Consider the following 12,824-nt stretch of genomic DNA (forward strand, 5'->3'; position numbering starts at 1 on the left):
TAAGATCTTAAGTATCAGTTTATAGGAGTCACCTTTAATTTTCTGACAGACAAATTGGGATTTTCATCTCTAGTATTTAGTGCAAATGTTTTTGGTTTTGCAATGTTTCCCCTTAACCTCAGAACTGTTGTCAAAAAGTACCTTCAAATTAGGAGGTACTGTCCAAGAACCAGCTAAAAACCACCGAATGTATTCTAGAAGCACTTGAATTCTTTAAGAACATTTCCCAGCCCTTTTGTAACTGTTCCCAAAGCCCTTTCCCTCTCTGCTTTCCCCTCTCCAAACACAACAGGCTCATCTGCATGTCTCAGATGCGGATCATAACTTTTTTATTTCTTATGTACATTCTTAACAAAGCATCAAAGGCAAATGCTCTCCTTTCCCCCCACGTTTCAGTGAGCTCCAGGTACAAATTAACTTCAGTTAGAAGGTCACCACTAAGTTCCCAACCACCCCAAACAGAGATGCAGATTTGAGGGCTTCACTCTTCAAAGTACAAAATTATTTTAATTACACTACACTCTGCCCTTGGTTTGAAGTATTAATCACACCTATTTACACTTTGCTCATTAACACCTATGCACCAAGATGCAAATTAGACCAGTCAAACAATTCCATGAATTCAGTTCCCTCCAATGCTCTGGACAAGGTTCCCAGACTTTTCCTTGTGGAGCAGGAAAGAATGGGAGCAGGAGAATAAACCACGTCCATTACCCAAAGACTAAATATGAAGTGTTACTTCCCAAGTTACAAAAATACACAACTTCTGATGAAATTTGCTAGTTAATATACATTTACTCCAGGGTATGAATACAAATAACTTTTATTTAAAAAAAAAAAACCAAAAACAAAAAACCAAAAGAAAAAAAAAAAAAAGGGAAAAACCAGAAAAAAAAGAGAAAAAAAGGAAAAAAAAAGCTAATAATACAACAGGCATGTCTGAGACCTAGAGCTGCATTAAAACCACTCCTGGGTGCTGTAGGCATCATTCAGAATCTATACAAACTGGTATTTCTAAAAGGTCAGAGCACTATCTCCAGCAGAAAAGGTACGGTGTGAGTCAAGTCCTATGTCATGTTTTGTTAATTCAAGTCGAGCCACTTGACACCAAAGGAAAAAAAGACCAGAAAGATGAAGAATCAGTAGCTTCAAAAAACAAACAGCCGTTGCTTCCAGGTAGTTTGGATGCAAATCAGAGCCAGAGGTGTATGCAAATCCCAAATATTTACAGTCCAAGTACACATCACTCTACAATTTTCTTATAAAACAGTAGGTAAGGAGTCGATGTAGATGACGATGTCGGAGAAAGAGAATTCAGAAAGTCCTTTTCCTCTGTGACCTTCACCTCGGAATCATCGAAGAGCAGCCACTTGCCCTCGTACTCCTTGAGGCTCTGGAGCACGTAGAGAGCTTTGTTCTCCAGTCCGTTGGCTGCCAGCGCCGGGGGCTCGCCCTGCTGCGCCCTGGGCTCGGCGCTGGGCTCGCCGCGCAGCTCGGGAGCCACGCTCAGGAGCTTCTCGGGGTTGGGCTGTTTGCTGGCACACAGCTCACAGTCAGCCTTGCTCTTCTGCCCCCCGAGCAGCCCTACGGCCTCCACGTTCTTCTTGCTGAGCACCTTGCCCGGCGGCGCGGCGCCGCTGAGCCTGAAGGAGACCTCGCCGTCGTCGTAGTCCTCGGCCACGGCCCGCGCCTCCTCCTCGGTCAGCGGCTCCGGCTTGAGCGCGGCGTAGGCCGGCTCAGGGAGGAAGTTGCCCCTGTCCAGCTCCAGGCTCTGCAGGTCCGTGACCTTCACCGAGGCCGTGTAGTGGCCGCTGCTGATGGTGATGCCGCTGTGCATGACCACGGCGAAGAGCCCGTAGGTGTCGTTGGTGGGCCGCGTGCTCCACTCCTCCAGGGACAGCCGGAGCGGCGTCAGCAGCGGCGTGTTGATCTTGGACAGGCCCCCGTAGCAGTCAAACCTGCCAAGGGACACGGGGCTTACACCTCCTGCCACAGCACCTCCCAAAAACCACTTCAGGTGGCCCAGAGCTGCAGCCATATCCTTTCTCAAAGATATGGATGGTGGGACCTGTGCCCTGCTGCCCTGGCCCAGCACCAGCATCCCAAGCACCCCCAGTCAGGAAAGGCACTTTTTTGACTGTTATGTTAAATCTTACAGCCCAGAAAATGCGAATTTTAACTATTTCTGAGATCCCATTTTTCTAAAGTATCAGCTAAAGATGATTTTTAAATAGTGATGATACAGGTTCAGCTGATTGTTATCACTCCTGCTCCTATTTCTGCACAAACACCCCCTTCTCTCTCTCATCATCCTGTTCAAAAACAAACCAAAAACCTCTTCAACAGCCAAGGCTGAACCAAGCAGGGTTGGGTTTGTTTTTTTTTCTCCTCCTGAAAGAGTCATTTACTAAATAAAGCATTACTTATTTTACTTTCAAGTAGCTTTAATACCACTCAGAGATTGTGACTAATTTCCCTCAGCTCCCCTCAGTGCACTGTAGCTGTGCCAGTGGTGCTCACCTGGGATTCTGCACTAGCTGTCCTGTGCCATTCTAATTTTTTAAACAATTCTGTGGCTAATTTACTTTGGAAAAGCCTCTAGTATTCCATAACTATTCAGTATTTTGTTCCCAGCACACAAATTTACCAGGAGGGGAAAAAATCCTTTCATTATAAGGATCTTATACAGAATTTGAAGAGAAAGTCAGTGTTGGGATTTCAGTGAGCAGCAGCCTCCTTGAATGATTCTGCTCTTGATGACTTACACATTGCATCAGCCCAGATCAATTAACCCCTTTATTTAACAATAGGTTGTGATGTCCTAATAAATTCCAGGGATGACTCAGTCTTACTCAACTGTGAGGGTGTTGTAGGGAAAAATACTGGGGAGTACAGACAAGGCCTGTAAAACTGAGGTTTCCAAGAGCTCACTGCTCTTATCATAGGAAAAAAATAACTTAAATCCAAGGAAACTGCAGCCATGACATAACTGCAGTTATGATTATTGTTTTCCTGGATTTAATTTTGGTTCTGTTTGGCTCCTGTTCAGAGCCATGAACCCTGAGACACAGAAATAAACACGGTGACACACACACAGATCCTCAGTCACTCCAGTTCAGTGAAACCTCACTTCAGACCTCTCTCACCATCACATTTCACTCCACCAAAAGAAACACAGAAGAGCACAGAATCAGAAATATTACAACTTAAATCTTCTGAAAATCCCTATTAGCAGCAGCCAGAAATAGAGATATTCAGAAGAGAGTCAAGAAACACAGAACTGTTGGCTGATACCCTGGATTACAAATCCAGTTCCACTCAAGCACACTGGGACAATCATATTCACAGAAAACAGGAAAAAGCAGGCTCTACCTTTCTTCTCAATGACATCCAGCATCAGAAAGATTTGGAGAGGAGGAAATAAGAGAGGAAATCTTTTCCTATTAGCTTTTTGTTCTTCTTAATGATAAGAATCTGAAGACAGAAAAATTGCATGCCAAGTACTCTGCCTGCTCTGACTGATGCACTTCAAACACATCAAACCTGATTTCTGCAGCCACATCTTTTGAGACCATAAATTAGTGATATTTTACCCACTGCACTGAATTTCACAAGACAAAATGCTGATTTTCTCACAGATTGTTACATTTCCTATAGTGGAAATGCTTAATTATGTGTTACCAGTTAACAAATTCCTCCTAAACAGCTTCACAGCCTGCTCACACATGGCCTGGCATTTTTTCCCTAACACACACTTGCCAAAGAGAATGACTCCTCCCCAGGCAAGGAGATTTTCACACTGGCTGCTTTATTTTAAAACAAAACACTTTGCAAAGCAGCATCTAGAAAAGATGAATAAAATCCCTATTAACTGCAAATATTTACAGTACCCTTCATTTCTCATTTATTTACAACTCAGTCACCAGAGAACTCAGTAGAGCACAACTGAGCAGACCAGATTCCCAGATTTTTGTGGGAGCTAAAAGCTGTCTGAAGATTCTTGTCTTAAAAAATTTAAGTTTAAAGCCAGTATAAGAGTTTGTTACTACTTTCAGTAGTGACAGGGTTTTGCCCAAAACAAAACATCCAAACCAAAAAAATCAAGAAACTCTTCAGAAGAGTTTCAGCTCCATCACAGTTTCAATGTCAGGTTTTCCACTCTGACTTCATTAATCTCTGACTGGTAGCCCTTGGCAGAAAATTTATGGAAGGACTGAGAGGACACATGAGGAAAACCACAAGAGCCTGGATTCACTCTGACCTGGAAATTGGTCTGAGTGTTTTGGAGCAAGGAGCTGAAGCTGGCCAGGGCAGAGGAGGTGAGTGAGGCAGGAGAGGATTGGTTAACTGCAGGTCCTTCCTCATGGGAACAAGAAAATAGGAAACACAGGAGCAAATGGAAGATAATTTTCGTGATTCTTACTCAACTGTGATGATTTTTAGTGTGCAGCTCTAAGTCAGAATATACAAATCAGTATTTAAGTAAATATTGTGGAGATCAATGAAAAGACCATTTTGTATGTGATGATTCTGGACTTGTATGGAAAGACACTGCAGAGACAGAGGAAATTTCCTTTCTGCTTTGTCAGAAACCCGGATATTCCTGTACAGTCCTGTAGGGATGGATTTTTGTTTCCTCTCATCCCAAGTATTAAAAAAAAAAAAGAACACTCCCACAACTTCTTTCAAATTATGAGGATTGCTACAATTACAATACCAAAACGATTACTCTGTAATTGAATATCAATGATGCTGACACTATTGTGTTTATAAAGTAATTGATTTTTTAAAAATATTAGCTCTTTGAAATGTTTATCTGATTATTTTTTCCCCCAAAATTTTAGTGTTCATATTCAGGTAGAGACCAAAGTCTCTTAAAAGAAATTGGTCAATTTTGGGGTGAGTGTTGGCTCTTTCAAAGTGTGTTAACTCTTGTATTTTTTTCCTCACTCACATTCAGGCAGAGACAACATCAGACCATAAAATGCAGATTTGTTTTCATTACTTGTTCTGGTAAAGCACTTAAAGCTGCCTCTGAACTCACAGTTTATTTACTTAAAATTAAATATCCCCTAAAATAAGGGGATATTAAAGCAAAGTTTTAAGACATAGCAGGTTGTTCTAAGAATAGACCTACAAAATTTTTGTTAAGGAGCCTCCTAAAAGTCAATTTTTCTGGAAGTAATTTCTGCCACTACCTGGAACAACACAAAGCCTTTATAGCATTGGGGGCTTCATCCCAGCAATTTCATTCCAATCTGGGAATCTTTTGGAAACATTGCAAAGCATTTCCAGACTTCCCTTGCTGCAGGACCCTGTTTGCTAAGGCAGGCAATGCATACTCACTCCAAGCCACTGGCAGCAAAGCACTTCAAGTGAATTGTGATCACTTCGGGCATTTTATCGAACAAGAGGCTGCGCTCGGCTTCCGTGTAGTGGTGGCAGTTCTCACAGAAATATTTGTCCTCTCCCACAATCCTCTCCACTGAGGCAAACTGGGAAATTGCCCATTTCAGAGTCTTCATTTCTGTTTTTGGCTCTGGTGAAACTGGAAAAGAAATCGCTGCATTCACGGATGTGCCAATATTTACATTTCCAACGCATCCCGCCAGAAGAGCAACAAAACGAAATATGTCAAGTTCAGACCACTCCAAACCTGCAACACTGCAAAGAACACTCAGTATGTGTGAAATATGTGATGTATTCCAATCTCTGGAGCATTTCAGGAAGGGATGAAAACATCCCTTAATGGTTGTCATTACTCAAAATTAGGATTTTCCCAAAGCTCCTTTCAGCTCACACAGTTTTGTTGCCGTGTCTGGAAATGGAGAGCTTGTATGAGACCAGAATTTCACTTATTAAGGCAAACCCCCAAAATAACCAGAAAGTTCCCTCTCACTTCTTGCATTTTGCCTCCCCTGCCACCCTCACACTGCTGACAGGATCACCCGCTGTCGGCAGCACTTCACCCCACACATTTTCCTTTGAATCCTTCAGCAAAATGGGGAGCAAACGCAGGAAAAGCTGCTCCAAATTAAGTCAGTGGCAACTAAAATTAATTCCCTTAAAATTCTCAATTTCAAGATGTGTTTTTTGGCACGCTTCCTTTTAAAAATAGCTGAAAAACTGCATACAGATCAATAAAATTTGTGAAAGAGACCACATGACTAACATTTACAAACATAATACAAATGTTATTAAAATAAAAACAATCTAAAATACTCAATTTTTTTGAGTAACTAAGGAAAAAAAAAGCTGGATTCTTGTTTCTTTTATTTTTAAGAAAAAATGGAAATATTTCTTATAAAAAGAGGAAAAAGCAAAATTTCTTATCCAGGAAGAAAAAGGAAGACTCAAGCAGGAAAACAGGTGCCTAAGTGACAGGCTGTAGGCAGTCCAAGCTATGTGTTAAGATTTGGAACAATTTGAATATTATCTGGAACAATTTGAATATTATCTGGCTCTGCCAACATTATCAGCACCATGTTTCCAAAGTCTAAAGTTAATCAGGACAGGAGATAACAGCCTCTAATTTTAGCCAGCACAAACAGGAGCCGTTCTTCCTAATTGCAGCACTGTCCTTCCCCAAGGCTGGCTGAGGCAGGAACACACCTCACAACCCTTTTTTGTTTTGAGGGAATTACTTACTTTCAGAACTCTCTTCACTTTTAGAAAGCTCATCTTCTTGCACTGGGACACTGATGTCCTGAAAATCCTCCCTTCTTTCCGTGAAGCACTCGCACTCCAAGCACCTGGTCCTCAGCACTAACTGGCCCTGGAAGAGTTTCTCCACCAGCTCGAAGACAGCCAGCTCTGTACCTGGAGAGAGCACATGGCACATCCCTGAGCAAGGGCCACTTCATTCCAGAGACCCTTCAGAACCTGCTTATCCTCACAAAATCACTGTTACACCACGGCCTTTTAGGAAGCTCAGACAGGAATTAAAAAACAAAACAAATCATGTGCAGTTTTCATGGTATCATCTGCTTGTAAGTAAATAAGGACCTTCTGTCTCTTGGGCCTCAAACTTTGATTTCTGTTCTAAATTTGGCTCGTTTTGTACTGGAAGTGTGACAGTGTCACATTCTGGAGTATTTGGTTGTCATCAGTGCTCTGACTCCTCAGCATGGACTGCTGACCTCCTCAAGGAGCACCACACTGTGGGTTTGCCTGGTCTCTGTTCATCCTCAGTCCTCTCCTCCTTCCTAAATGTACTGGCCAGTTCTGGCCAAATCTGCAGAAGAAATGCAGAACTCAAAAGACTCTACATTCCTTCCATTTTTTATAAAAAATTGGTGGGTAGAAAGTTGCAAATTAGTAAGTACTAGATTCATACTGAGGCCCTTCCCTCAACTTGTACCTTGATTCATTGACACAAACAAAATCCAGACCTGCCAGCCAATTAGCATTTCTAATTGGTATCTATTAGATCTAAATAGATTAGATCTTTAACACATCCTGAGTCCTTCCTGGTTCTTGGGAAGGTTGGGAATATGGAAAGATTAAGGAACTGGAAGGGAAAAAGAGGATACTGTTTGTAAAACCATAGCTAGTGGTGTTTGGTTCTGTTTGCTCCTGCCAGAAATATCCCTTCACATCTCAAATCCACTTGCTCTTTCCATGGATGACAAAAATTAGTGGTAAATACAAACCTGGTAATATTCAGCCTTTTTTATACACATTGTACAACGATTACAGAATTTTAAGAGAAATGCCTCAAGATCTAAGCTAAACAGGTCAAGTTCTAAAAGAAAAAAAATTTACAAACAAGTATAAAAATAAATTCTCTTTCCTAAAAAATCATCTTCAATTCCTGAAAAATCTAATTTTGTGTTTAGAGCTCTGCAGGCTGTGCAGTCTGAAGGCTGACTTCCCACGCATTGTACTTTCTTAATCCTACTAATTTTAAGCCCATCCACTTGTGCACCAACCTTCCTTTTTTGGTTCTTTTTCAGTTCCTTTTCCATGATGGCTTTCCACAGGAGACGCTGGTTCATGATATTCTTCTTTACTGTCACCATTTTCACACTTGACAGCTGACTCTTCGAACTCACAGTCATATTCCTTCCCTGGCTCTTTGGATCCCAAGTTTGTAGTTAACTTTCCCAGACTGTAAAATTTGGACAGAATACTGGGCTGTTTGCAGGAAGATTTTAACCAGTTTAACCTAAGGCGTGACTTTTTCTGCGTGGGCTTGGCGCTCTCGCTCTCCCCAGAACACTTGGCAATGGCATCCGTTTGGTTTTCCACCTTTTCTCCCGTGGCTTTCCTCTTGGACCTGGTTTGTCTTTGATTTTCTTCTGCTGCAATTTGCTCTCTTGATACTTTGGATTTTTTCTTGGCATTGCCACCCTCGGTGTCGCTTTTCCTTTTCCCGTTTCCCTTGAGCAGCTTCTCCTTGGCCGCATCTCCGCCGTGGCTGCCCGGGCTGGGATCCTCCTCCTCAGCAGGGCTCACAGAGCCATTGCTCTCAGAGTTTTGGCTGGGTTTCTCCTCCAGTTTAGCTGCAGGCTCTTCCACAGGCAGTTTGTTCAGCTCTTCCTTCTTCAGCAGCTGGCAGGTTTCCTGGATGTTGCCCAGGATACACTGCAGGACCTCCTGGGCATCGTGCTGCAGGTACCCTTCGTACATGGGGTTCAGCTCTCTGTGCAAGGAAAGGAGCAAAAATCAGAGTTTGGTATCCTCTGCTAACTGGGGAATGTGATCTGAGACTGAAATCAGGGATTTAGACAGCATGGAGGATCAGATGTCCCCTCTGTCACAGAGCTGGGGGGAGGTTCAGCCTTAAGGATGTACACACACCCACCAGCTCCTCAGCTCCAAGGGGATCCTTGCCATCCCTGGAAGTGTCCCAGGCCAGGCTGGACAGGGCTTGGAGCAACCTGGGGTTGTGGGAAGTGTCCCTGCCCATGGCAGGAGTGGAACTGGACGAGATTTAAGGTCCCTTCCAGCCCAAACCTCTCTGTAATTTAGTAACACTTCTGTACCTAAGCACTGCTTTAAACCCCTTCTGCATGAGAGTCTTACAATTCCTTTTCAAATTTCCAATGCCATGGTGCCAACAATAAGCACAAAAATCTTGCTGCCTGCAAGGCCACCCCAAATTTAAGGCCATCTACCTTGCACCAGCCTCTAAGGCTGGGCAATGTAATGATGTGGAAATGTCAGGACAGAATTCTGCCAGCATTTAGGGGGATTTGTACCTGAGGGTGTTCAGCAGCCTCCGGGGCTGAGTGGCCAATTCATCCGTGTATTTCTCTGGGTTCAGGAGAAAACTGGCTTGAAGCTGCTCAACTGAAAGGATCAAGGAGTGCAAACTGCAGATGAGCTCATAACTTGCCAAGGGATCTTCTTTACAGCTTCCCTGCAATGACAATGTAAGGGGAATAAAAACACTTGCAACAGGTACACTGGTCACAAATTAACATTTTTCTCTCCTCCCCTCCCTTGGTTTTCTATATTTGGCTGAATTTTTTGTCTGCTATGGGAGGCAGGTGGGTTTCAGACAGTATTTTGGGTTTTTTTTCAAGTAGGAAACAAACATAAAAGCCCAATTAACCATTGGTCTAAAATCCCCAACCATCCTCACCCCAAACTCCCATTTCCATCAGCTCCAGGCACTGTTCCGTAATTATCTTTGTGCCAGAAGCATGGTCAGGAGTCTTCCTCATATTTCTGCTGTTAGACTTTAAAACTTGTGCTAAAGTTCAAAACAATTCAAATACATCTTCACCTGAAGTAACAGTGCAGAAAACAGTGCTGAAAAGCTTCTTTAGAACAGAAATCAGTTACATTTTCCCTACATTCAGGACAGCCTCACTTTTAAGGTTACAAATAAAGAACACGTGGGGATTTGTTACCTTTTCTGCCTTTTGCTCTCCTTCATCCTTTGAAGACTCTCTCTTCTTTGAAATGATGTTATATAAATGTTTTACTCCAGTTTTAAAACCAGGACAAAAATACAATACCTGAAAGCAACAGTTGAAAACATGAGAATAACTGAAGTAAGAAGTTATTCCACACATAAATGCACATTTATAATCCACACAGCTCTGCACCTCCCCAGGCACACAAAGATCCAGGATTTTTCACAGCAGGGAGGAGCCCTGAGTATGGAAAGTGAAGAATTTCCCAATCAGGACAACCACAGGGCACACATTTCCTGCAGCAGCATCTTTATTTCCCTGCTGTAATGAGATGCCCTTTTCACTGCACCCAGAATAAACCAATTTCACCCTCTTGTGCTGGACCAAAATGTCCCTTTTGGAGCCCCCCTGGCCATGGCCTCACCTGCAGGACACTGTTCAGGTAGCAGGTGTTGCCCAGGTTGTTCAGGCCCACAAAAGGCAGCATGTTGTCTTTTTTCTCACAGCTGACAAGGGAGGGGGGCTGTGCTGCAGGAACCACCTGGTCACTGGGAGACAGAGAAATGGGGTAAGAGACACTCTGGAGAAACCACTCCTTCATCTCTCCCCACCTCAGAGAATTCAGCACTGAGAAATGCAGATCTAACCCTGCAAAAGTTCACTCTGACTCCTCAGCAACCCACCCAAAACCACACAGGAGGAAAACCTGCTCTAAGTTCCAACACATCAAAGAGCAGGAGACTGATTTAATGGATCAGAAATTTCACTTTTGTATGTTCTTTCTTCATTGATAAGGCAGAAAAAACGTGCATAGAATACATTTTTATGTTGCTCCAGTCACATCACTTCATTTCTAGATGCAAAGCCAAAACATAAAACCAGAAAAAAAAAACTAAAAAAAGAAACCAATTAACCTGACATATTATACACTGATTATTATTATTAATTACTGATAGAAGTGATTAATACATTGTAATGGCACAACAGAAGCAAATTTTAAAGTCTCCAACTATTTCTAACTGACCACAACTTTCTTTTTCCCACTTAAATCCCCTCACCAGCAATGAAATAGATTTCAGGCCCAGGGCCTGAAAAGCCCCAATAAATGACAGCCAACTCCTACATATTTTCATTAAAGCTCACTTTGCAGAAAATTAAATTTTAATATAAATAGTTCAGTGACATAATAACTACTTATATTAACTTGAGGCAAAGCAAGTTTTCCGACTGATCTCAAGTTTGTGCCAGAAAGAAAAAAGCGAAAATATCCAAAGAGCAAACTGCAGCAGAAGAAAACTTGTGTTCTTAGAAGAGTTATTAGAAGTTGGTCACGATGGTTAAACGGGTTTTAAAAACTAACTTCAGCACGCGATCCCAAAGTTTGTGCCAACTAAACATCCCCGGTGCGGCAAAGCCGCTTTCTCAAAACAGAAACTGGTCACAGCAATTAGTTCGCTCGCTGCGACGAGGCCGCCCGGGCGGTTAATTAACGTAAGCGCATGGTAATTTAATTGAAGCGCACGTTAGCTCGATGGAGCGCATGCTGCAGCGCGTTATTTGTGCGAGAACGCGAAAGCGAAAGGAGCGGGGGAAGGAAGGATGGAGGGAAGGAAGGATGGATGGATGGAGGGAGGGAGCAGCCCGAGCCCGCCGCGGCAGCGCCACACAACTTCTCCCGCGCGGCACTCACATCTCGGCGCCTCGGAACTCCGCGCCCTTCGGCTCATTTTCCTGCGCCTCGATGAAATCCAGCACTCGCTTCGCCTCCTTCTTCTGAAAGAGCTTCAGCGACAGCCTGTTCTTCTTGGAGGGGCTGGCCCTGGCGCTGTCGCCGGGCAGGACGCCGGGCATGGTTCCTGCGGGGCGCGGCCGGGGCGCTCACACCTGGCGCGCACACACACACACACGCGCACACCAGGCGCCATTTACTCCCCGAGGGGGCCGAGCGCGGACCCGCCGCCCCCCGCCCCGGGCTCGGGCCGCCCCCCCGCGCCCCCCGCATGTTCCCCGCGGCCGGCGGGGCCCGAGGCCGCGGTGCGGCCGCTCCCCCTCACTCACCGCTACATGCCGGCCCCGCTCCCGCTCGCCGTTGCCATGGAGACCGCGGGGACACCGTCAGCGAACTTGGCGCGTTTTTTTCCGCGCGCCGACGAGGACCCCCCCGCCCCGCGCGCGCCCCGCCTCGCGCCGCAACCCCCCCGCCCCGCCGGCGGCCGCCCCGAGAGAACGCCGGAAAACCGATCGCGCCCCGCCGGGGCAGGCCGGCGGGAAAAAGGCATGCCGAGCGGCGGCGGGGTGTCCGCCGGGAGCCGGCGGACAGAGCGGCGGCGGCTGGGCGCCGGAGCTACGCCGCCACAGGCTCCGCAAGGCCGCCGCCTCATCAGGCAGCGCGGCGGACAGCCCGCTGTGGGTCCTGCCTAGGCGCGCGCGGGCGCTGGTAACGGCCCGGCCAAAGGGCTCGGGTTCGGGCTTTACCATTCGCGTGGGGAGATCCCTCACGCCCCCCCCGCCGGCGGGAGGTGGATTGGTCGGTCCCGCTGTGACCGCGCCCCTATGCGTCTCGGCCAATCAGAGGCGGCGGCTCCGTTCCCCCCTCACGCCCTGAGGGCCCGGCCCGCAGTGCCCCGAGCGGCCCGCGGAGCCTTCCCGCTCTTTTCCACAAAAACTGCACATCCCTGCGGGAATTCCCAGCACTGCCCGGCCCTAAGGCCCCGCCAGCACAGCTCTGCACCCCGCAGTGAAGTGTAGTTATCACCGAGGCTGTTAAGGCTGCAAAACTGGCGGTTTAGCGGTCCGGCATGTGGGAAAATGCTGTAGATTCCTGCGTTCTGCTTTTTAAACTGGCCCTTCCAGGACCTCCCGTCTGTGCATAAAAGATGTACATTATTTATACATAAAGGTTTTCTAACAACAGGAAGGTTTATTCACGTAAGATATTTTACAGGTTTAGTTACATAA

General features: G+C 45.4%; 1 protein-coding gene across 2 annotated transcripts; it reads right to left on the bottom strand.

Annotated features, from left to right (window-relative positions):
- Positions 1-307: 307 nt before the first annotated feature.
- USP1 (ubiquitin specific peptidase 1) lies at positions 308-12,055 on the bottom strand. Of its 2 annotated transcripts, none has more exons than XM_030226413.2 (9): positions 11,925-12,055; positions 11,557-11,750; positions 10,291-10,414; positions 9,861-9,968; positions 9,204-9,364; positions 7,932-8,644; positions 6,649-6,819; positions 5,347-5,548; positions 308-1,958 (listed from the first exon to the last, which is right to left on the bottom strand). In XM_030226413.2, exons 2-9 carry the CDS (start codon positions 11,715-11,717, stop codon positions 1,244-1,246), a joined length of 2,355 nt encoding a protein of 784 aa, XP_030082273.2. In that variant the 5' UTR covers positions 11,718-11,750; positions 11,925-12,055; the 3' UTR covers positions 308-1,243. The 2 variants fall into 2 exon arrangements, with proteins under 2 accessions (XP_030082273.2, XP_030082274.2); XM_030226414.2 differs by having other exon boundaries at positions 11,557-11,722; positions 11,925-12,053.
- Positions 12,056-12,824: the final 769 nt, after the last annotated feature.

This window comes from Serinus canaria, chromosome 8 (genome assembly GCF_022539315.1).
Source record: "Serinus canaria isolate serCan28SL12 chromosome 8, serCan2020, whole genome shotgun sequence".
NCBI classification, from domain to species: domain Eukaryota; kingdom Metazoa; phylum Chordata; class Aves; order Passeriformes; family Fringillidae; genus Serinus; species Serinus canaria.